This window comes from Podarcis vaucheri (genome assembly GCF_965113315.1).
Source record: "Podarcis vaucheri genome assembly, chromosome: 8".
Taxonomy (NCBI): domain Eukaryota; kingdom Metazoa; phylum Chordata; class Lepidosauria; order Squamata; family Lacertidae; genus Podarcis; species Podarcis vaucheri.
The window spans coordinates 9,811,909-9,835,596 of record NC_138766.1 but is presented as its reverse complement, the minus strand read 5'-3'; the positions used below and the strand labels follow the sequence as shown (position 1 = coordinate 9,835,596).

General features: G+C 44.4%; 2 protein-coding genes and 2 long non-coding RNA genes across 5 annotated transcripts in view; 3 read left to right on the top strand and 1 right to left on the bottom strand.

Moving 5' to 3' along the window:
* Positions 1-16,130, top strand: part of LOC309538909 — a 206,878-nt gene extending 190,748 nt beyond the window's left edge. Inside the window, exons 2-3 of the long non-coding RNA XR_014222487.1 lie at positions 14,590-15,523; positions 15,772-16,130. This is a non-coding gene — a long non-coding RNA (uncharacterized lncRNA). The remainder of the gene's footprint in view (positions 1-14,589; positions 15,524-15,771) is intronic.
* Positions 14,823-16,281, bottom strand: LOC309538783 (dynein axonemal heavy chain 3-like; the record flags this gene model as incomplete). The annotated part of the gene is made up of 2 exons (XM_082234685.1): positions 14,823-15,301; positions 16,125-16,281. The coding sequence occupies 2 exons, from the start codon at positions 16,279-16,281 to the stop codon at positions 14,823-14,825; spliced, it is 636 nt and encodes a 211-aa protein (XP_082090811.1).
* A 2,177-nt stretch (positions 16,282-18,458) lies between these two features.
* On the top strand, positions 18,459-21,795 carry LOC309538899. The gene is made up of 2 exons (XR_014222475.1): positions 18,459-18,628; positions 21,212-21,795. It is a non-coding gene; the product is annotated as an uncharacterized lncRNA (long non-coding RNA).
* Positions 21,796-23,255: 1,460 nt separating this feature from the next.
* LOC309538629 (disintegrin and metalloproteinase domain-containing protein 2-like) overlaps positions 23,256-23,688 on the top strand; it is a 38,658-nt gene continuing 38,225 nt past the window's right edge. The window contains exon 1 of one of the 2 annotated variants that reach the window (XM_082234365.1): positions 23,256-23,361. In XM_082234365.1, the coding sequence (XP_082090491.1) occupies positions 23,313-23,361 (49 nt within the window). In that variant the 5' untranslated portion in view covers positions 23,256-23,312. The remainder of the gene's footprint in view (positions 23,362-23,688) is intronic. The other variant, XM_082234364.1, reaches the window with a different exon arrangement.

Sequence of the window (23,688 nt, the reverse complement as noted above, 5' to 3'; positions counted from 1 at the left end):
CTGCCGGGACTTCGCCTGTTCTCCAGGAATTCTCAAAGATGACTGCCAGTGGTTCTGAGATCACATCTGCCAGTTCTTTTAATACTCTTGGATGCAGTTCATCTGGCCCTGGAGACTTGAATACATCTAAACTAGCCAAATATTCTTGTACTATCTCCTTAGTTATTCTGGGCTGTGTTTCCTTTGCTGAATCATTTGCTCCAAATTCTTCAGGTCGGGCATTGTTTTCTTTATCTGAGAAGATTGAGGCAAAGAAGGCATTGAGTAGTTCAGCCCTTTCTGTGTCCCCTGTTTGCATTTCACCATCTTCTCCTCTGAGTGATCCCATTGTTTCTTTGTTCTTCCTTTTGCTACGAACATACCCATAAAAGCCTTTTTTGTTGCTTTTAACCTCTCTAGCAAGCCTGAGTTCATTCTGTGCTTTAGCTTTTCTGACTTTGTGTCTACACGTGCTGGCTATTTGTTTGAATTCCTCCTTGGTGGTTTCCCCCCTTTTCCATTTTTTGTACACATCCTTTTTTAATCTTAATTCAGTTAAAAGTTCTTTAGATAGCCACCCTGGCTTCTTTAGGCACCTTCCATGTTTCCGTCTCATTGGTATTGCCTGATGTTGTGCTTTTAGTATCTCCCTCTTAACAAACTCCCAGCCATCATGAACTCCCTTTCCTTTTAGTATTGTTGTCCATGGGATCTCACCCAGCACTTCCCTAAGTTTTATGAAGTCGGCTTTCTTAAAGTCAAGAAATTGAGTCCTAGTATGCTTGGCTGCTCCTTTCCGCTGTATAGTAAACTTCAGAAGAGCATGATCACTCGCGCCTAATGATCCTTCCACTTCTACCCCACTAACCAGGTCATCAACATTGGTTAGGACCAGATCTAAAATGGCTGTTCCTCTTGTTGCTTCTCCCACTTTCTGGACAATGAAGTTGTCTGCAAGGCCAGTGAGGAATCTGTTTGACCTTATGCTCTTGGCTGAGTTTGACGTCCAACAAATATCCGGGTAATTGAAGTCGCCCATTACTACTATCTCCCTTCCTTTTGCATGCTTGGCCATCTGTTCCAGGAAGGCATCATCTATGTCCTCCGTTTGGCTTGGGGATCTATAGTAAACTCCCACAATGAGGTCTCTGTTATTCTTCTCTCCCTTAATTTTGACCCAAATGCTCTCACTTTGGCTTTGAGGATCTAAATCTTGGATCTCTTCACAGGTATACACATCCCTGACATATAACGCCACTCCTCCTCCTTTCTTGTCTGGTCTGTTTCTCTGAAATAGATTGTATCCCCCCATTATTACATTCCAATCGTGGGACTTATCCCACCAGGTTTCAGTGATGCCTATTATGTCATATTTAGTTTGCTGTACCAAGAGCTCAAGCTCATCTTGTTTATTTCCCATGCTTTGCGCATTAGTGTAGAGACATTGAAGTCCATTAATCATTCCCCCGTGTCTCTTATTTAAGGATTTTTTCCTCCCACCACTAGGTCCGCGTGCTGTTTGCTCCGTTTGGTCTATGACATTTGGATGATCATCTTCATTAATTGATAGACTCCTACCTTCAGGAGCACTGTCTCCCTCCCCCACATTAGTCAGTTTAAAGCCCTCCTGATGAGGTTTCTGAGATTTTTGGCAAAGACATTTCTCCCAACCGTTGTGAGGTGCAGCCCATCACTTGCCAGAAGTCCATCTTCAAGAAACTGCAGTCCGTGATCTAAGAATCCAAACCGTTCCTGTTTACACCATTTGCGAAGCCAGCTGTTCACTTCCACTATTTTCCCCTCTCTCCCTGGGCCACGTCGTTCAACTGGGAGGACAGATGAGATGACAATTTGTGCATTTAGTTGCTTCAATTTCCTGCCGAGAGCCTCGTAGTCTCTTTTGATCTTCTGGAGGCTATTGCTTGCAGTGTCATTGGTTCCCACATGAACCAAGAGGAAGGGGTATTCGTCAGTGGGTTTTATGATTCCTTGCAGTCGTTCAGTTACATCTTGGATCTTAGCCCCGGGGAGACAGCACACTTCCCAAGACATCTTGTCAGGCCCACAGATCACTGCTTCTGTTCCCCTCAGTAGGGAATCCCCTATCACCACTACACGCCTCCTCTTGGGTTTGGTCGGGGTTCTTCCGTGAGCTGTCCGTTCCAAGGTCGCCTGCACATTCCCTGAGGACTGACTTTGCTGCTCGTCTTCATATACCTGATCGACTGTAATGAGGGAGAGATCCTCAAATGGAGTCTGCTCTTCGTCTTCCATGCTAGGGGAGAGGACCTCAAAGCGATTGTGTATTTCTAAGCAATCAGAGTGAACCCTGGGCCTCCTACTTCTTTGAGTCACGTTTCTCCATATATCTGGCTCCTGTGTTGGTGAACTAGACTCCTTCTCAGGGGAGTCCCCTGTCTCCTCCTTGGTGGAGACGATGTGCTCTGTTGCTTCCAAGAAGAGCTCCAGTTCTCTAATTCTTTGGAGCGTAGCTACACGTTCCTCCAGTTGCTGGACTTTGTCTTTTAAGAGGGCAATCAACATGCAATTGCTGCAGGTAAAGCTGCCTGCAACCTTTGGCAAGATGGCAAACATTGCCATTGGCAACCTTTGGCAAGATGGCAAACATTGCCAATCTTACTCGGCTACGAGGGATTGCCAAAGAATGTTTCCCAAACATTGGCCATGCTGGCAGGGATTGATGGAAGTTGGGAGTCCGATCGCATGTGCAGACCCCCAGTCTCCCTATCCCTGAGCTATGGCAATGGCATGAATACACATTCACCAAGCACACCTACTGCTGGTTTGTGCTATTGCATACAGACTGGCTCTATGCAATAGTTAAGATAACGATCAAATTTATTGAACCAGTCTGTTGGCCGGAAATGTACAGGTACACACACACAGTGTACACACACACACACACACACACACACACCCTGTCCTTGCCAAATGACAGTCTTCTGAGCTTGCCGTGGGCATTAGGTTACTCTCACGGAGCCACACAGAGGCGAAAACGGTTTTCCATATCTCCTGCTGAAGGGATTTTTTTCATGGAATGTCCTGAAGGAATAAAAGTGATTTGCACTGGTCATGAGTCATAGTTTGGAGGCTAGGAAGAGACTCTTTTGTATCATTCATGGGGGATTACTGAGTTACTTGTCTGATGGGTTCAAGATGGACGGGCGTTTGCAGAGCAATAGTGTGAGAAGCATCGTTTTGCCAAAGGGGTGCAGTTCAGATTTTCTTGCTATTATTTATTGCATGACAACCTAAGAGCTTCCTGGGTCAGGCTAAGAGCCCTTCTCTTGCAACATCCTGTTATCAACTGTCACCATCCAAGTGCCTCAGGGAACAAAAACGGAAAACAGCCATCTCTCATTGCATGCCCCTGGCATTTGATAGTCAGAGATAAGCTGCCACTGAACATGGAGGTTCCATTTAGCTATTATAGCCAATAACCATTAGTAGAACTGCCCTTCACAAATTTGTTTAACCTTTTAGAATGATTTCATCTCCTCATGTATTTAAATAAAAGGTTGTTTGCTGCTTTAATGCCTTTAGCCATTTGCTTTGTCAATCCCCCCCCCCTTTGCTCATTTTATCATGAACCTACATTTGCTTTGGTCAGAGTTGTGCTATTTTATTTTCTCATTTGAATCTACATACTCTGCTGAAAAGAGAATGTGTTTAACCATGCTGGCATCCTCCTTTTTTCAGGTAAGCCACCTCTACAGGTAAGTCACCATTTACTATTATTCATAAAGTGTCTGTAATTGACAAGCTTACAATTTAATAATTCAATCTGTTTAGCCAGTCTTGTTAATATATTTTTGCCTTTCCTCTTAATCCAATTTTTTAAAATAAAAAAAAATGCCCTCTGTGTAGTAAGTTCTTCCTTTCTTTTTCCATTTAATTTTAAATAGACAAATTTGTTGTTCTCAACACTCCGAAGCTGCCTCGTCTTAAAGGTGTATGCTGGAGAATTACAAGGCATTAAGGTAAAATTGGTAGGGATATAATGGGCACTAAGTAAGTATTTATGAGAAAAGGTAGAATGGACTGAGTCATCCTACTTCAAATGTTGGATTGGATTTGTATGGCCATTGGATGGAAATTCCTTTTGACTTTAAAAAAAAAACCACACAAGTGAAAGGTGACATGGGGAATATTGGGGTCAAATTTCCATTGTATGGTTTATCAGTTTGTCTCGAGGGTTTCTTCACTGTGCTGTTCTACATTTGTTATTGTAATGTAATATTGTACTGAAGTAGAAATCTTTCCTGGGTAATCTTTGCTGCCATCTAGAGTACATTAGCTGGAAAGGCATGTTTTATAAAACAACTGCCCCAGAAAAAGAACACAAAGCTGTATTGATCGCTCCTTGTATTTGCAAAGTTCTGTAGCCTTAATCAGCACTGTGAGATTTTCACATGCTGTTTCTCAAAATTATGGCACTTTTGAGTTGATTGCCCTTTTGCATCCTTTTCTTTCCTTTGTTAAGGGCCAACCATCGTGGCATCAGTCCAACTTCTTCCAGATTTGTTGTTGTTGTTTAGTCGTGTCCGACTCTTCGTGACCCCATGGACCAGAGCACGCCAGGCACTTCTGTCTTCCACTGCCTCCCGCAGTTTGGTCAAACTCATGCTGGTAGCTTCGAAGACACTATCCAACCATCTCATCCTCTTCTCCTTGTGCCCTCAATTTTTCCCAACATCAGGGTCTTTTCCAGGGAGTCTTCTCTTCTTATGAGGTGGCCAAAGTATTGGAGCCTCTGCTTCAGGATCTGTCCTTCCAGTGAGCACGCAGGGCTGATTTCCTTAAGAATGGATAGGTTTGATCTTCTTGCAGTCTCCTCCAGCACCATAATTCAAAAGCATCAATTCTTCGGCGATGAGCCTTCTTTATGGTCCAGCTCTCACTTCCATACATCACTACTGGGAAAACCATAGCTTTTAGTATACGGACCTTTGTTGGCAAGGTGATGTCTCTGCTTTTTAAGATGCTGTCTAGGTTTGTCATTGCTTTTCTCCCAAGAAGCAGGCGTCTTCTAATTTCGTGACTGCTGTCACCATCTGCAGTGATCATGGAGCCCAAGAAAGTAAAATCTCTCACTGCCTCCATTTCTTCCCCTTCTGTTTGCCAGGAGGTGATGGGCCCAGTGGTCACGATCTTCATTGTTTTGATGCTGAGCTTCAGACCACATTTTGCGCTCTCCTCTTTCACCCTCATTAAAAGGTTCTTTAATTCCTCCTCACTTTCTGCCATCAAGGTTGTGTCATCTGCATATCTGAGCCTGTCTACCAACTATAACTCCTGGCTAGTGCATCTAGGTTTCAAGCTTGACTTTTGTTTTGAACTAGGAGTCCTTGCACTGTCAGAAAGGGTGCACTGGGTGATGGCTGGGAATGTGCAGGTGATTCGTCACGTTTCATTGCCCCTCGCCATTTTATGATTCCACTAAAATATGCCAAATTATACACACGTTTCTTGCTAAATTCCCTCGAAACAATCCCATCCCCTTTAGCTTGTGGTCGGTTTGTTGCTATGCAGAGCAATAAGTCCTTTGTTCTCCTACAGAATGCATATATCGTATCTCATTGTGCCGCTGATGTACTTAAAGGTTTTGCTGTTTTAAAGATTTATTATGCCGAAATGGCAAAACTAACTGATAGATTATGAAATAAGGACACACAAAAAAAATCCTTTGAAGGAGATTGGGAACTGTTTTCGGCTTACCTACAGAAGCAATGCAAAGAGCTGGACTCACTAGCAGGTTTTGACTAACCACTTACAAATAACAAAATTTGTATAAATAAGATTAAATGTATTAAAAAATGAATGGAAAGAAAATATGCAGGGATTGATATTATGTTAAAATAAACCAGAGAAGGGGGTTGAGGGAGGTCTGGGGGGGAGGGGGAAAGGGATAATTTGGGATTTGGGAATCATGATTTTTGTTATAATGTAATATTGGGGAAATGGAAGATTTAATAAAAAATATTTTTAAAGAAAAAATTAAAGATTTATGATGCAAGAATCTCACAATGACTTTACAGCTACAGAGGAGCCACTCCCATTCAAAGCAAATCTCCTTAGTATTCACTGGAACTTCATCCAAGTGCACACACATTTACTCACTATGTTCAATGATTCTTACTTACAAGTAAGCATGCACGGGATTACAACCTAAAATAGACTCAGATGGAATATTTTCTTAAGCAACTCAGCATTTCGTATCTCCACTATCACCATAATACTTGCTTCCATTAAGAAACTATATGTGTATTTATTCTGATGCATGCAATTTAAATATTTACAGTGGTACCTCGGGTTACATACGCTTCAGGTTACATACGCTTCAGGTTACAGACTCCGCTAACCCAGAAATAGTACCTCGGGTTAAGAACTCTGCTTCAGGATGAGAACAGAAATTGTGCTCCGGCGGCATGGCGGCAGCGGGAGGCCCCCGTTAGCTAAAGTGGTGCTTCAGGTTAAGAACAGTTTCAGGTTAAGTACGGACCTCCAGAACGAATTAAGTACTTAACCCGAGGTACCACTGTATATAGTGTGTGATGATGAGTTCTTAATCTGGCCTTTTTACGTAGTTTATTTCCATGGATCGTGGCATCAGTGCAGTTGCAATATAAAATGTACCTATTGTGAATAGGGCTGGGTGATATAATAATAATAATAATAATAATAATAATAATAATAATAATAATAATAATTTATTTATACCCCGCCCATATGGCTGGGTTTCCCCAGCCACTCTGGGCAGCTTCCAACAAAATATTAAAATACAATAGTCTGTTAAACATTAAAAGCTTCCCTAAACAGTTCCCTAAACAGATGCGGTTTTCAGCATCAAAGATCTATCACCAGCTAAACATCACAATATACCGATACATCACGAAGTCTGAAATAAGGATGGAGATATGTAGAGGCATGGGCTGGCATCAGTTTTTCCCCACATTGTGATTTTGGCATAGCAGACTCACACGCACATCATGATTTGCAATATATTGCCAGGCCAGGTCAAAAACTATGAAACCGATATCACAATATGGACTTGAAACCAGTTTTAGATTATACATTGACATATCGCCTAGCCCAACTCATCTGTGACCCCAGTACAAATCCCTATCTCTGTTTTACTCTTCAGAATCAAGGTGCATATGTGCCTTGCTGTCTGCAAATATATGTAGCCTTGCTGTCAAAAACTGCATCCATGCACTCTGACTCCTTCATTTCTGTTATATACTGAAGTTCTCACCCTGGGCCAGCAGGGGAATACTGTAGATAGTCCAGGTCCACATAGGGAAATAAGGGATCGAAAGTGACGTTCAGTGATTGGATAGTTAAAGAAAGTTGTTACAGTTACGTTGTACTGGAACTCTATATAAGCAGGCTGGCTGAACCCTTCAGTTCTGTTCTGGCCTGTGAATAAACAAGAGCTATTTGAAGAATCGTCTGATTCTTAACAATTTCCGTGTAATAAACCCATCTATTTCTACTTCCTGGTGTGACAAGTTCTTTATTAGGCAAAAGGGTTTAAGGTACCCCGTACACATATTTTCTATGGCTTCAAGTACTGACTCCACAAAATGGGTTCCAGGCCTCTGGGAGTTTTGCATTGAGATCACATGTGCAATAGATATGCATGTTGTTTCTGACATATACCTTACAACACTGACCCTTCCACAAAATGTGTCTTATGGAAATAAATCAACAGCCTGCTCATATTTCACTGGCGTTGTTGGAGACTTTGCCCTTCTGTCAGCCACCAGAGGTAACTGCTGTACGCTGTTCAGTTATATCGGAAGCACTAAAACAAAAACATTACAAGCGCGCAAACTTTTGTAAAGGCAGCTCCATACTTCCCAAGGTAAACTTGTTGCTGCGCTCACACATTCCCCGTAGAAAACATACAAAATGCAGATCCCAGATGCATGTACACAAGCATGTACAAAAGCAAGAATGCCTCTTAAACCCTGTGGTGGAGAAGTAGAGGTAACTTGGAGTAGAAAAATAGTGGGCGGGCAAGGAGCAAAAGCCTACTGTGGCCCACTGGTTCGCTGTTCAAAATTACCTTTCTCAACCTGTTTTTTCTTACTAAAGAAAAACCACTGCACATTTGCATGGAATGAATTTTGACCTGACGTTGCTTGTATGTGACGCATATGCCGCCCACAGTTTATATCATAGAATCATAGAGTTGGAAGAGACCACAAGGGCCATCGAGTCCAACCCCCTGCCAAGCAGGAAACACCATCAGAGCACTCCTGACATATGGTTGTCAAGCCTCTGCTTAAAGACCTCCAAAAAAGGAGACTCCACCACACTCCTTGGCAGCAAATTCCACTGTCAAACAGCTCTTACTGTCAGGAAGTTCTTGTAGTTTGGATCCATTGCTCCGTGTCCGCTTCTCTGGAGCAGCAGAAAACAACCTTTCTCCCTCCTCTATGTGACATCCTTTTATATATTTGAACATGGCTATCATATCACCCCTTAACCTCCTCTTCTCCAGGCTAAACATGCCCAGCTCCCTTAGCCGTTCCTCATAAGGCATCGTTTCCAGGCCTTTGACCATTTTGGTTGCCCTCCTCTGGACACGTTCCAGTTTGTCAGTGTCCTTCTTGAATATGTTTAACAGTGAGGGGGAAACCGGTCTGAAGAGGCAAAAAAGACCTCCACAAAAATAATAATATTATTCACATACCGTATTTTTCGCTCTATAAGACACACCCGACCATAAGATGCACCTAGTTTTAGAGGAGAAGAAAAAAGGGGGGGATTCTTTCCCTCTCTGCAAAGCACCTCTCCAGCAAAGCAGGAGGAGAAATGGAAGGGGCTCAATTTCTCCTCCTGCTTCGCTGAAGGGGCACTGCACAGAGAGGGAAAGCTGTGCAGCACCTCTCCAGCAAAGCAAAGTCAGAACAGCAAGAGGGATCACTGCACAGTGAAAGCCTTAAATGCGGCAAGCCACACCCTGGCCGGGGGGTGATGCGGCAGAGGATTCCCCTGATCGCGCAGGGCTGGGAGCAAGCCTCTGCGCGAGTGTTGGGGGCATGAAGCCCGCAACACCACCTCCTCCCGAGGTCGGAAGTGGCTTTGGCACAGCATCCTCCCCACTTGTGATTCCCATCAGCTGCCATTGAGTGGCAGACTGCCTCTGGCAGTGTGGAGCAGAACGCAGCTGTCAGAGTTGCTCCCCGATCCTAGCTCACAGAGGATCACGCTAGCCAGCGATCATTTAGTAAAAGTCTTTATTGAGTTACAGTTCCCATTCTCAAGCTGCTGCGTGCAACTCTACGTCTTATGGTTAGATCGGCGAAGCTCTGTCTGGGTCCCCGCCTCCTGTACACCAACTTAATATCCTAGCCTTACTCCACCTTTTCCGCCTGACTGTTCTTCTCTGGGTCCCTCTGCCCCCCGGGGTCTCTTCCTTCCGGGACTCTTCTGACGCTGACCCCCCAGACCCTTCTGTCTCCTTGCGCCGGGCTTTAGGACCTGGCTCCCTTTCCGGGCTGCTTACTGCGCCACCTTCCTGTGCATTTGAACTTGGCGCGCGCGCCCAACCTTCCACTTTCCGTCTGACCGTTTCTTCGCTCCCTGATGGAGGTGTGGCCACTCCTGACTCGTGCCCTCCCTCCTGTTGTGAGCTGCCAGCGCTTGATACCTGACTCCCTTCCTCTCCCCTGCTCTCTGTTGGTGACGCTGGTCCCGATTTCCAACTGCTCCCCTCTGAGCTCCCTCTGGCCCTTTCCTCCTGGGGTGTCCCCCTAGGCTCCCCCCTTGCCCTGGCCACTGGTGCTCCTTTCTGTGAATCTTCCGATTCACTGGAAAGACTCGGAGATCTCGGGTCGTCGTCATCACTCATCCTTTCTTCTGCCTCCTCCCCCTCGCTCTCTGTTTCCTCCCTTGCCCTTGCCTCTGCTCCTGAACCCCTGACAGCAGCCATCATGGTTAGCAGCCATTGATTGCCTTATCCATCAAGTCCATCAGCCTTTGTTTTTAGGCAAGTCCATATGTCCTCTGATATTTGGGGGAACACCATCGCTCACCATAGCTTTGCATGCAGAAGGTCTCCAGGGTCAATCTGCATGTGATAAGAGAGAAGACCCCATTTGGAGAGCTGCTGTCTGTCAAAGTAGGTAACAGTGGGTTAGGCAGAGATACAATCTAACCTGGTCAAAGGCAGCCTTCCTATAGAATTGGCAAACCAAGCAGGCCTCGTTCCAAGTTTTTCAACCTTGGCACAAGACAATTTCCCTGGAAGCAGATACTCTGCCATGTGTCTTTCCATCCTTCAGCCTTCCATCCGTCTTCCTTGCTGCTCAAGATACAGTTATTCAGACATGCAGCCCATGTGTCATCTGTGACTCATCCTCTTTTTTCTTCTACATCCAATTCAGTCATTTCTTCCTGTCCAACTGACTACAATAATAGCTTTCCCTTTTGAAGTTGTTCCTTATCTATCCTACTGCTTTCTATGCTGCTGTGACTGTCTGTCCCATACAAAATAAACAAAAAGTGTGTGTGTGAATCCTGACTAATCAAACAGCAACATAAAGCAAGAAAAATTGATAATAAAATAATAAAAATGAAGGTGGCAGGCTTAAATAAACTTCATGATCAGTCAATATATGCCCCAAATCTAATAGCTGTGTTCCCCTCACAGAGCTGCAAGCTCCAGTTCCCAAGGAAGAGGAACTAACCTCTCCGCACCCTTAATAAACTACAGTTCCCAGGATTATAGAGGGGGACTCATGACTGTGTAAATAGGTTTGATATTGCTTTAAATGTATGGTGCAGATGGGGCCTAAAACCACAAGGAGAGGAACATCTGGGGCAGAAGGGAGAGGGCAAGGAAGACCTTACACAAGAATGGGTGTATTATGAAGTCACATAGAGCTAGAAGGGACTTGAGTTCAACATTCTGCATTGCAGGGGCTTGAACCCATGACCTTGACCATACATGCATACATGGTTTAGATGCAACTGCTGTCTAACCTCCCTGGAAACAAATCAGAATGAATGTGCAATCAAACGAGTTGCTCAAGCCTTAAGGTTTCTTTATTTTCAAAGGGGCGATGCTTGTAGCCCCAACCTTAAGGCTTATTTGTTTTTATGTTTTTATTTTTTAAAATAATATTTATTGAAATTTTTAAGATTACAAAGAAACAAAGGGAAAAAAGAAGGGGAAAAAAGTAACATTTAAACAATACGAATCAATAAAAAAAACAAGGTCAAAAAGGGGGAAAAACAAAGCACATAATACATCAAAATCAAAAAGCAAAAATAGACAAAAAAACAAATCCAATATTCCCAAATCATTAACTGTCATTACCTTGTTTCATTGACCTCCTCACACCTCCCTTTTTTGTATTCTAGTTGTTAATTGTCTCAGCAAATCCTTTCCATCTTTCATAAATATTCTGTCATTAAATTACCTTAATCTATTTTAACCTTATCTTACCATAAAAGGCCCTAAAACTTAAAATTTAAGTCTTATTTATACCAAATTCTCTTAACCATGACATATTCTTACATAATTCTTTTTAACATTTCTGCTAAGGCCAAATAATTTCATTCCAACATTTTTCTAATACTCTTTACTTTTACAAGATTTCCCTAAATAAATTGTTTAAAACTTTCTTCCAATCTTCATCCAACGTCTCTTTCTCCTGGTCTCGGGTTTTGTCAGTCCTTTCTATCCCATCCATCTAGTCCATCAACCTGGTAACCTTATATCCGAGGCCCTTGGATCTCTTCCATGTCCCATCCGCAGATCTTCTTCATATTTATACCTGTGCTTTACTTTGTCTTCTGTTCCTTTCACTCGGGAAGACTCCCGCTTGAAAATGTTTTTGTCCCTTCTCGACAGATCAGCCCCTTTTCCAAAGTCAACACTGAACTCCATGTGGTATTTAAAAGCATGTTTCAAAGTCCCTCCAAAGTTAAGGGCCCGCACAACTCCGAACGCCTCCCGGCCCAAAGCCAGGCTTGAAAGGTCAAAACATCCCTGCATAGGGGGGTCTATCCAGCCCCCCATCTCCAAGCCAAACAGAACCCTGTCTCTCCAAATCTGGCTTTCTCCAGGTCCATTCGTCAAGTCCAACAACTCATGTTCTGCTGGGCAACAGTTCCCTCCATCTCTGCCTCACTAGGTCCAGCAACAGCCTCCTCCCTCATCTGATCTGTCAAAGCACACTCCTGAGTTAATTCCTGAGTGGGTTCTATATAAGTGCCCACTGCCTGTCCAAACTTTCCGATCCCAACAGTCATCAAATCCATCTTCTCATGTAACTGTTCCAATAAAGCACTTGTCTTACGAAAGGCCAACACCAGAGCCTCCGAGTACATTGTTGTTGAAGGTCAGAGTCTGTTCCCACGATCTTAATCTATTGCAGCTGCAAAGCTCCCCAGTTCGAATTTAATAACAGTTTCACAAGCTCCCTCTAGGGGAAAAAGCTTCTATTTGTATCCATCTCTCTCTCTCTCTCTCTTTCTTTTCTTTTAAAGCAAATCTAACAACAAAGTTTCCTTTTTCAGATATTTTGTCAATATTTTGTTCCTTTTAGATGCGAAGGGGAACTATGGAATCAATATGTTTCTCTTCTTTTAACTATCTGTCAAAGACGTTTGTCTATAGTCAATGAACTTCCCAAAGATGTCTGTCCTGACACCCCGCTCCCAGGTTCAGGACGGTGGAGAATTGCTTTTCTTTGCTTGTCTTCTGCAAGTTTAATCAGTCCAGAAAAAGTTCCCCCCTCTTCTCCTGCTTCCAAGGGGGGTTCAGTAATTTTAAATGATGAAAATTGATACTTTACAAACGGTTTTCTAAGCTCTAGCTTGCTGTGTCTTGGCTTCAATCTATTTACAAAAAGAGGAAGGCAGACTTCCTGTTTAGACCTTCCCGCTTCAGTGCCAAATTAAAAGAAATTTCTTATTCCAATTTTCCGTTCTACTCACAGACAGTTATTTAAGCTCCAATTGTCCACAGGAAAAAGTCAGCACTCTCCGGCAACAGCAATGTGGCTTCACTCCGTGAAAGAAGCAGTCGATTCAAGGCACCGCGCCGCTCACCCCACGTCGCTCCGGAGCCCCGAAATCGGGTTTCCCCGCGAGTAGAGGGGGCGCAAAGGTGCCAGCCGAATCCCACGTCCACAGGCTTCTCCCGCCTGTGGTTTCTGATGGGTCTCTGCCTCGCCGTGGAGGTTCAGACCCTGTTTTCCACGGAGCGGATTCCTCCCGATCGGAGGAAATCCGCCATTGCCAGAGGCGCCAACCCGGAAGTCCAAGGCTTGTTTGTTTTTAAAGGAGTGATGGTTATAGCCACGCTTTTACATGTGAAAGTGCAGGCATGTGTCATCAACCATTTAGTTGACGAGCTGGTAAAGGGCAACTATGCCCTGATTGATCCAGTGTTTCTGGGACAAATCAGAAGTGAGCTCAATGTAGAGGATGTAATTGGTGGACTGGCCATTGGTGGACAGCGTGCTTCTCCCAGCACTTGTTTCGAATATGGCACACAGGTAAATTCCCTTGTGTAGAATTTTGGTACCCTTGCCAGGTTTCAGCCAAATGATGGGCAGGGAGTCATAGAGGGTTTTGGGAAAAGGCTCTCCAATCCGCATGGTCTCCCTGTCCCAACAGGGCCCTTCCAGATAAAGCCCTTTCACATAGGCTCCATCTTCAGGCAGTTGAGTCATACTGTGCTCCTGTATCATCCCCTAAATTGGGTGGGGGAAGGAGAGAAGAGATGGTGTATTAAAACATGGCCTAGGTCTTGCGGAAGGAAGGTTCTATCCAGTGCTAGTTGCTAGCCATGGCAAGGAATGTCTCCTGTAGGTTATTTTTGCATAGTATACAGGAGCTCTTAAAAATGGAATGAAATGGTTTTACTTACCTGAAATTCAAGTCCAGTGTGATCTATTGTGATGCCGCATTTCCTGGCATAGTTCTGTGAAACTATGACAACTGAGTAGCAGTTGGAACCATAGCAACTTCCAACAAGATGTTGGGGGTTCGATATGTATCTTCCCCATGTTGACTGCAATGAACAGTTGGGTGGCTGGAATGATTTTCTCTGGTCTCAGGCATCAGAAGATGGCCATGCGGTCAAGACCTGTGAACAGATTCCATTCAACGGAAAACTCTTCTTCATGAAGTTTGGCAGACTCATAAATCATTTTGTATTCCACAACATTGGACTCCAAAGTCCTTATAGAGTTGGTGTCGGACAACTTGATAACGGAAAGCTTATTGCCCTTTTCCATATTTTTGACCCACTTGTTGGCTTGTCCTTGAGGATCAATCATTAAAGCCCTTCGTCTTGAGATGGAAACAATGATGCAATTGTCAATCGAAAAGGAATCAATTGGCAACCCAGCAATCTGCCAGGCACAGATCTTGACTGGTTCCGCGAAATTGCTACTCAGGCTGAAATCAGAAGAAGAAGAAGGGGAGTTTGGATTTGATATCCCGCTTTATCACTACCCGAAGGAGTCTCAAAGTGGCTAACATTCTCCTTTCCCTTCCCCTTCCTCCCCCACAACAAACACTCTGTGAGGTGAGTGAGGCTGAGAGTGTGACTAGCCCAAGGTCGCCCAGCAGCTGCATGTGGAGGAGCGGGGACGCGAACCCGGTTCACCAGATTACGAGTCTACCACTCTTAACCACTACACCACAGTAGAGCATGGGACTTTCTCCTCCTTGCACAAAACCAGCCATTTCTTCTGAAATTCTGTATGGTAATCAACAGTAAAGGCTTCCTTTACCACAGTCCCTGAAGATAACAAGACATCCCCAGTGAGGTCAGGGTGCCGAAGTCCTGGCTAGTGTGTTGCTTCCGTCCAACTATCCTTCTTGCTTCCCAAGCCACTGTTCAGCTTTTCAGCCCTGTCCAGCTTCTGAGAGCATTCATCAATGCTGTTTTCAAGTTCTTTCTTCTGGTTATTAAGTTCTTCAAGTTCATCCTTCAGTTCCTGGAGGCGGTCCATCACTTTCTTGAGTTCTGCTCGCTTCGTACTGAGCTTCTGCATTTCTGCAGTGAACAAACCTTCATCTTCCTTGAGTTGTTCACGTTTTGGGGGCGCTTCCTTTGTGACACGGTCGTGCACGTCCATGGCTCTCACCCCGTTGCACAAGCCTTCGCAGGTAAATGACACATTCTTTAGGACAGCTGGCTGAAAGTCCGAATGGTTGATGAACCTCTCTCTAATTCTCTTAGTTAAAGCTGGTGGGATATTATCTTTGTCATAAGTCTTCAAGCCTTTGTGGAATTTCAGATTTCCTAGAGCCTTTTTGGAACTACCTGAAATTTCACATAAATACATACATATTAAAATATTTTCAAAATAAGAGTATCTCATGGAAAAATCTGGAAGATTTTCAACCTCCCTCCTTTTACCCCAAAATAGTTTTTTGAGCAGCCAGGTGACTCTTAAGCCAAAGCAAATGGATATGGTAATATAATGACTCACTTACCATAACAATTGTATCTATGGTCCATTTAATTGCATTGTGTGGTGTAGTGGTTAAGAGCAGTAGTCATGTAATCTGGGTAACTGGGTTCGCGTCTCCGCTCCTCCGCATGCAGCTGCTGGGTGACCTTGGGCCAGTCACACTTCTCTGAAGTCTCTCAGCCTCACTCACCTCACAGAGTGTTTGTTGTTGGGGAGGAAGGGAAGGAAGATTGATAGCCGCTTTGAGACTCCTGAAGGGGAGTGAAAGGCGGGATATCAAATCCAAACTCTTCTTCTTCTTCTTCTGAATGCAAGGAAGGCTGATGCCCATTGGACTTTTAGGGCAAGCTGCGGGAGACTCAACAGTGGTGGGGAGGTGGAGCCAGTGATAGGCAGAGTCAACTAATTCTAGATTTCTCCTCCCCCTCCTTCCTGATGAGTTTTATAACAGCAACACTGGGGCTAAGGAGGAGCAGGTGGAGGCGTGGGCTGTCTAAGGACAGGCTTAGCTTGGAGGGGCAGTGCCCCACTTGCCCATATGGACTAAAGTCTACTAGTTGAATATCTTAATATATAATATAAAGTGAGATGATGACAATGCTCAGTATCAGCAAAGAAGCACATGACAACCCCCCCCCCAATAAATGATTTTTTGTTGTGTTTGGTTTTTACAGCTTCCACTTGGATCAGGCTTTCTTTCTGTCTTTTCTCTCAAGCGCTTCAAGACCAGCTTGACAGGTCCTGGTGGATTCTGCATGGATTTGACAAGGGAGGTATTTGCCGGGTTCAGGTTATCGAGAGCCGAAAAAGCAGCTTCCAGGGCTGGCATTGGTTCCGGTAGGTTCCCCTTGCACTCCTCCTGTAATCACATCAAATATATTCACGCAACACGGTCAGGATGCTACCACACAGTCCAGTGGAACAAGAACTTTGCAAGAGCAATCCTTTCCTGTCTTACTGCAGCTGCAGCCACTGGATGTGCCTTGACTGGAATTGATTGAGGTGCCCTCTCGGTGGCTGGTCCCCACCTGTCAAATGCACTCCCTGGCGCAACGGGCACATGGTCACCCAAAGAGTTTTAGAACTCAGTGGGGATTTGAACCCTGGTTGCCCCGGTCTAACACTCTAACTGTATCACACTCACTCTCTGGTGACCCCATAAAAGCGGAGCAGTTTTAGAACAACGTTACTTTTAGCATATGTGTGTTTGGAAGAAATAGTTTCTCCCTGCCCTGGGGTAAATAGCAGTCCTGGGGAGGCAGATCAGAACTGGGGGGGCGGGGGGCGGGCAAGGGGTTGAATCCCCTCTCAGCAACATCATGTTCCCAGTGTGACCATCCCCTCTTATGTTACTACTCTTTAGTTAGAAACCAACCAAGGAAGGGGACATCCTGTGCTGACAGTGCAGCCCTGTGCGTGTTTATTCAGTAGTAAGTCTTGTTGAGTTCAATGGGGCTTACTCTCAGGTAAGTTGGCATAGCAGAGGATGGAGAACACTCTTTTCCTCTCTCTCTGGCTCTCAGAGCTCTCCTCTGGCAACACCCCCTCACTTTGTTCCCCAACCGTTTTTGTCTGACTGGACTGTGTCCATGAACTCTGGCAATGCCCCTTGCTTGTCTGAACGGGGTGTGGATATGAGGAAACCAGCCAGCTGTACAAAAGGTAAAATGGGCATTTGTCGCCCCTTCCACTTCTGTCTCTGGCCCTGCCCACCACTAGCATGTGGCCCTCAGAAGGTTGCCCGGGAGGAGATGTGGCCCTTGGGCTGACAAACATTCCAACACTTGAGGTGCAACCTTAGGACTGGAGTCAGTGGTAGTCCTACTCAGAGCAGATTCACTGAAATTAAAGGACAGAACTAACGGGTTCCTTAATTGCAACGAGCCTACTCTGAGAAGAACCAGCACTGCATACATTCCTCCAGGGAAACCACAGATAGGGCAGAAAAAGCACATCACTGGTAGCTCTTTACACCTCTCTTAGTTTGGATTTCTCATTTATGACACTGCACTGTCGGAAACAGGGACACAGGTGGCGCTGTGGGTTAAACCACAGAGCCTAGGACTTGCCGATCGGAAGGTCGGCGGTTCGAATCCCCATGATGGGGTGAGCTCCCGTTGCTCGGTACCTGCTCCTGCCAACATAGCAGTTAAAAAGCACGTCAAAGTGCAAGTAGATAAATAGGTACCGCTCTGGCAGGAAGGTAAATGGCATTTCCGTGCGCTGCTCTGGTTTGCCAGAAGCGGCTTAGTCATGCTGGCCACATGACCCGGAAGCTGTACGCCGGCTCCCTCAGCCAATAAAACGAGATGAGCGCCGCAACCCCAGAGTCGGCCACTACTGGACCTAATGGTCAGGGGCCCCTTTACCTTTACAGAAAAGGAAACTATTAAAATGACAACATATTAGGTTGTCAACAACAAATATCCTATGGCATCTGACAACAGAAGATGGAGAAACAGAGTTTCAAATTGAAGATAAAAGGTTAAACAGTTTAAATGGATGCTGCTCATTATTTCTCCCCCCATCCCCATTCATAATTCAATGGCAGAGCACATGGCTTTACACATTGGTCCCTGGCATCTCCAACACCTGAAACCCTGGACAGCTGCTGCCAGTCATTAAAGACGGGGCTAAGTTAGATGGACCAGTGACAGCAGCGACAGCTAATTATTTTGCTAACCATGGAGGTTTTTTATCAACCTCCTGATCCTAAATCAAGTGTCCCTTCAGATAGCAAACACACAACAGTACAGGATTCTATAGCAAGAGCAGTGGCAGTCGTAGATAGTAGATAGATGTGGTTGGGGGAAAAATGTGTTAGGGAAAGAGTTAATGTAGTCTGGATTCCTAGGATGTTCTTTTTCGGTTAGGTCTGTTATCAAGTGCAGAGAGGGAGTTTTACTGTGAGTTTGTTTTATACTGCTAATCTGCCAGGTTCGTGTGTGTGTGTGTGTGTGTGTGTGTGTGTATGTGTGTGCATTTTCAGTGCTTTTTTCTGGGGGGATGCAGGCGTACACATAGCCCTAAACATTTTGTGAATCTAATGGGAGAAATAAACTAAACATTTAAAACATTTTATTTTCTTCTCTATCACGGTGAATCATCACTACCATTGCTACTCAGACAGAAGTGAGCATTTAATGTGTGAAGTAGGAGTTGGAATCTAGCCTCAGGTAATGTATGTTCTTTGCACTTTTGTCCATTTACTATATTTATTTTCCCTGATTTGAACTATAAAATGGTGATTTCTTGAGTCAAAATGAGAGTACCCCTAAACATTTTTAAAGAAAAAATCACTGTATGCTTTGGTATACTAACTAAAGTAAGGTGCTATGTTGAAAATCCTGGAGCAGCTTCTGCGCATATAAATACCACAATATGTGCTTTCTTGAAGAGAAGCACAGTCCTTACAGTCCATTTACCCCAGAAAAGTGGCCTCAAATCTCAAATCCAAAATTTCACCAGCAATGGCACGGATGGAAATAATGGGCAGGTAACTTGTGAAACGCCCTGTAAGACACAAAGGAAGACAGTAAGTCTCCATGCAGCTTTGCCATTCCTTCTGGTAACCCCAGGCAGATAGTTGTCACTGCTGGTAAAGGTGTGGCAAGGTCATGTCACATCAGAGGTTGTAGGTCTCCAACTCTCAGCATCCCTGACCACTAGTTAGTTAGGGATGATGGGAGTTGTTGTTGTTGATTAGTCGTTTAGTCGTGTCCGACTCTTCGTGACCCCATGGACCAGAGCACGCCAGGCACTGCTGTCTTCCACTGCCTCCCACAGTTTGGTCAAACTCATGCTGGTAGCTTCGAAGACACTATCCAACCATCTCGTCCTCTGTCGTCCCCTTCTTCTTGTGCCCTCCATCCTTCCCAACATCAGGGTCTTTTCCAGGGAGTCTTCTCTTCTCATGAGGTGGCCAAAGTATTGGAGCCTCGGCTTCAGGATCTGTCCTTCCAGGGAGCACTCAGGGCTGATTTCCTTAAGAATGGATAGGTTTGATCTTCTTGCAGTCTCCTCCAGCACCATAATTCAAAAGCATCAATTCTTCGGCGATGAGCCTTCTTTATGGTCCAGCTCTCACTTCCATACATCACTACTGGGAAAACCATAGCTTTTACTATACGGACCTTTGTTGGCAAGGTGATGTCTCTACTTTTTAAGATGCTGTCTAGATTTGTCATTGCTTTCCTCCCAAGAAGCAGACGTCTCTTAATTTCGTGGCTGCTATCACCATCTGCAGTAATCATGGAGCCCAAGAAAGTGAAATCTCTCACTGCCTCCATTTCTTCCCCTTCTATTTGCCAGGAGGTGATGGGCCCAGTGGCCATGATCTTTGTTTTTTTGATGTTGAGCTTCAGACCATATTTTGCGCTCTCCTCTTTCACCTTCAATAAAAGGTTCTTTAATTCCTGCTCACTTTCTGCCATCAAGGTTGTGTCATCTGCATATCTGAGGTTGTTGATATTTCTTCCAGCAATCTTAATTCCGGCTAGGGATTCATCCAGCCCAGCCTTTCGCATGATGAATTCTGCATATAAGTTAAATAACCAGGGAGACAATATACAGCCTTGCTGTACTCCTTTCCCAATTTTGAACCAATCAGTTGTTCCATACCCAGTTCTAACTATAGCTTCTTGTCCCACATAGAGATTTCTCAGGAAACAGATGAGGTGATCAGGCACTCCCATTTCTTTAAGAACTTGCCATAGTTTGCTGTGGCCAACACAGTCAAAGGCTTTTGCATAGTCAATGAAGCAGAAGTAGATGTCTTTCTGGAACTCTCTAGCTTTCTCCATAATCCAGCGCATGTTTGCAATTTGGTCTCTGGTTCCTCTGCCTCTTCTAAATCCAGCTTGCACTTCTGGGAGTTCTCTGTCCACATACTGCTTGAGCCTTCCTTGTAGAATTTTGTTTGTAGATGGGAGTTGTAGTCCAACAGTATTGGGGACCCAAGGTTGAGAAAGGCTGTCCTATTGCATTTAATCTGACATCATACCTGTAATATCATTCCTTCCACCTCCTGGAGGCCCCATTGCTGGAAGAAGCAGAACCTCAGCAAGAGCGAGCCTTGAGGTGTCCTTCTTTTGTTTTTCTTTTCTTTTGCATTGAGGAGTTCTTTAATCAGATGCAACACTAAAACGTCGTTCTCTTTCAGTTACTCTAAGGTTATCAAAGAGTTCCTATGACCTTCCAGAAATTGTTGAATATGAACTCTCATCATTCTATTATTATTATTATTATTATTATTATTATTATTATTATTACTACTACTACTACTACTACTACTTTATGTAGTTGCTTTTATTTATGTATTGTTGCTTTTGTTTATGTATTGTTACTTTATGTATTGTTGCTTTTATTACGTGCACTATTTTATGAATTGTTGCATACAACCCTGGGATTCTTCAGGCTGAAGGGTGGGGTATAAATTAAATAATCTCAGGTCATACTGCTTGGGGCTTATGGGAGCTGGAGTTCCCCATCCCTGCTGTTCAGGATGATCAGTTCCTTTCTTAAGCTCTGGGACCTATTACAAAACAATTCAATGCCCATAGTGAAGATATGACGCTTCCTGGTGCATAAGCAAAGCCACTTATTTAAATTTGCATGAGTGTATGTGTTTAAACAGACCTCTTTCTGGAAACACGTTATTCTTCATCAGCTTTATGCTTTTGGGACGTGGCGTGGATGGCCATCATCCATTCCCATCAAAACCTCTCGGTAATAACGGTCACATTTCTTTCTTCCCCCAGCATTGGTTCATACCGTGGCAAATAGGAATAGACCCTGCACCCACAGAGTGGACATGGTCATCTATTAAAAAAGAAGAGCAGATGAAGATTGTTCTTTGACAGAAGGCACAGTCATCCATGTAGACCTGTGTCTTGGGGCAGATCCAGTAATCCTGGGCTCCACTCTGTCATGTGCCAGCCCTCCTCCAGGCCTCCAGTGCCTAAGCCAAATCCAAACTACACCAGGAATCAAGAGTTGGTGGGGCCAACCATGGTCCTCACCAAGGCAACCAGGAAAAGACCACGCAGCCACAGAGTGGACATAATAATCTATTTTAAAAGAAGAGCAGATGAAGATTGTTGCATGGCAAGAATGATAGAATTTCATCATGTGCAAGGACCGTTACAAAAATACGTCGGCTACAATAGCTTCAGAGAATGAAACGCTTTTGTTAAATTATGCTAAGAATAATTCCCACACGGTGGCAAATATTCAGCATATGCTTGTTTGGTAAATTTCTTCATAATTCTTGCCAAAAAGAGAAGTCTTTCACAGTGTTTGCATATATATGTCTGCAGTTGCCATAATAAAATACTTGAACTATTGTGGTCTCCCTGATATTTGCTAAACTGTATATTGTACAGTACTGCTAAAACTTACCAATCAGTTTTTACTGAAACCAGCTCCGAATTTGCTGGTGGATGGGAAAGGTTGGCTCTTTGACACAATCGTGCTCAGTAACATGTGCACATTTCTAGTGTGCTCAAAACACTTTATTGGTGCATTTCTCAGCAATGCTGCCATTTGCACATAACGGGGAGCTGAAGTCAAATGTGCTGAGTGAACCTTTATTTTAAATTTGGGGTGTGGGAGTGTGCTTCATTACTGAGGAGTATGTGGAAGGCTTTGCAGTGCTGCCTGGTTTAAGGAAAACAGCAAGAAGGGCGAGTAGAGAAGGTCAGGGGTCTGGACGCATCAGGAGGGCCCCGTCGTCGTCTTCCCCAATAGGAATGCATTTATTTGGTTTACATGGGAATATATGTCTGTTTGTCTATCTGCTTTGTGTGCGTGATGCTTCCCTCAGTCGGGGTGCTGCTCCGAGTTGGTTTTATTCAGAATATTTACACGACGCGCAATGAGAAACGTTCTTGGGGTGAGAAACGACTGGCAGAATCCGTGACCAGGGAGAAGAGTCGGCAGAAGAAGACTGGAAAAAAATTTAAGGACTATTTACAAAAATACTGTAAAATTAAGGAATGTTGAATGATGTTGGATTGAAATTAAGTGGTTTCTAGCTGTAATGGTACAAAGGAATATGATAAAATGGTTTTCTTTTTATAAGTAAGAATTTAAGGTTATAATAGCCTAAGATGTTGGAGAGAAAATAAGGTGGGGTTTTTTTTGTTTTTTTTTTAAAGCTGTAATGCTTTGAGATATGGATTTGCTGCACAAATAATTTGAACTGGATATACAAGAATGGGAGGTATGAGGAGGTCAGGGAAATGTGTTATGAGAAAATAAGTTGTGAAATTTATGTGTTTTTAACTTTTTTCTTCTTATGTTTGCTTTTTTCTTTTTGTTTGTAAAAAATTGGAAGATTTAATAAATATCTTTATAAAAAAAAGGGGGAGAGAGAAACGTTCTCGGGGTGGTTCACAACAATAAAATACCGAAATACCACTATTTAGCTGCCCTTTATGGGCACGGGAGTCAACCCCACGGAACTCGAGTCAAGGAAGAAGACGCGTGTCTGGCGGTCACCTGGTCTCTTTTGACATGGGACCCGCACTCTTGCAGGTTGGGGTTGGCACAAAAGACACGTGTGTCCGCGCGTGTGAGTGAGCGAGCGAGCGCGTGGAAGGAATGTCGAAGTCGAGCTGGGCCCCGTCCCTTCGCCCTCTCACCCGGAGGATCCCCGGCCCTCCTCGCCAAGGAACACGCCGCCACCACGGCAAAGGAGGGCGGCCGGGCGGCCCTCTCGGAGCCTCGCCGCCCCTCAGCTCTGGCCTTGACGCGCGCGGGAAGCTCGGCAGGCGCCGCGCGGGCCTCGGTTCCAGGCGGGACCGTTAGAGCGGGCGGGCGCAGAGCGAAGCGGAGAAGGCGCTGGGCAGCCGCGGCGCCATGAAGCTGTTAGCGGCGGCGCTGCTGCTCCTCTTGGTCGCCGGCCTCGGTGAGTGAGGGCGGGCTCCCTCACGCGCGCGCCCCGTTTAGGGACCCGGACTGGACAAGCCCAAGCTGCGGCCCTCAGGCGCTGTTGGACTACAACTTCCTTTAAATATATATATATATATATATATATTTCTTGAGATTTTACAAACATTAAAAAGTTTCAGAGTTTAGGCTTAACGAGTAAGAACAAAAAATAACCCTAAGAAAAGAAAAAAAGAACTAAACAGAACACATAAAAAATAGAAAACAGTTAACGAAAAAACCCAAAAAAGAAAATAAAAAATCAATAATTTCATATCTTATACTTCATTTACTAGTTTCCTGACCT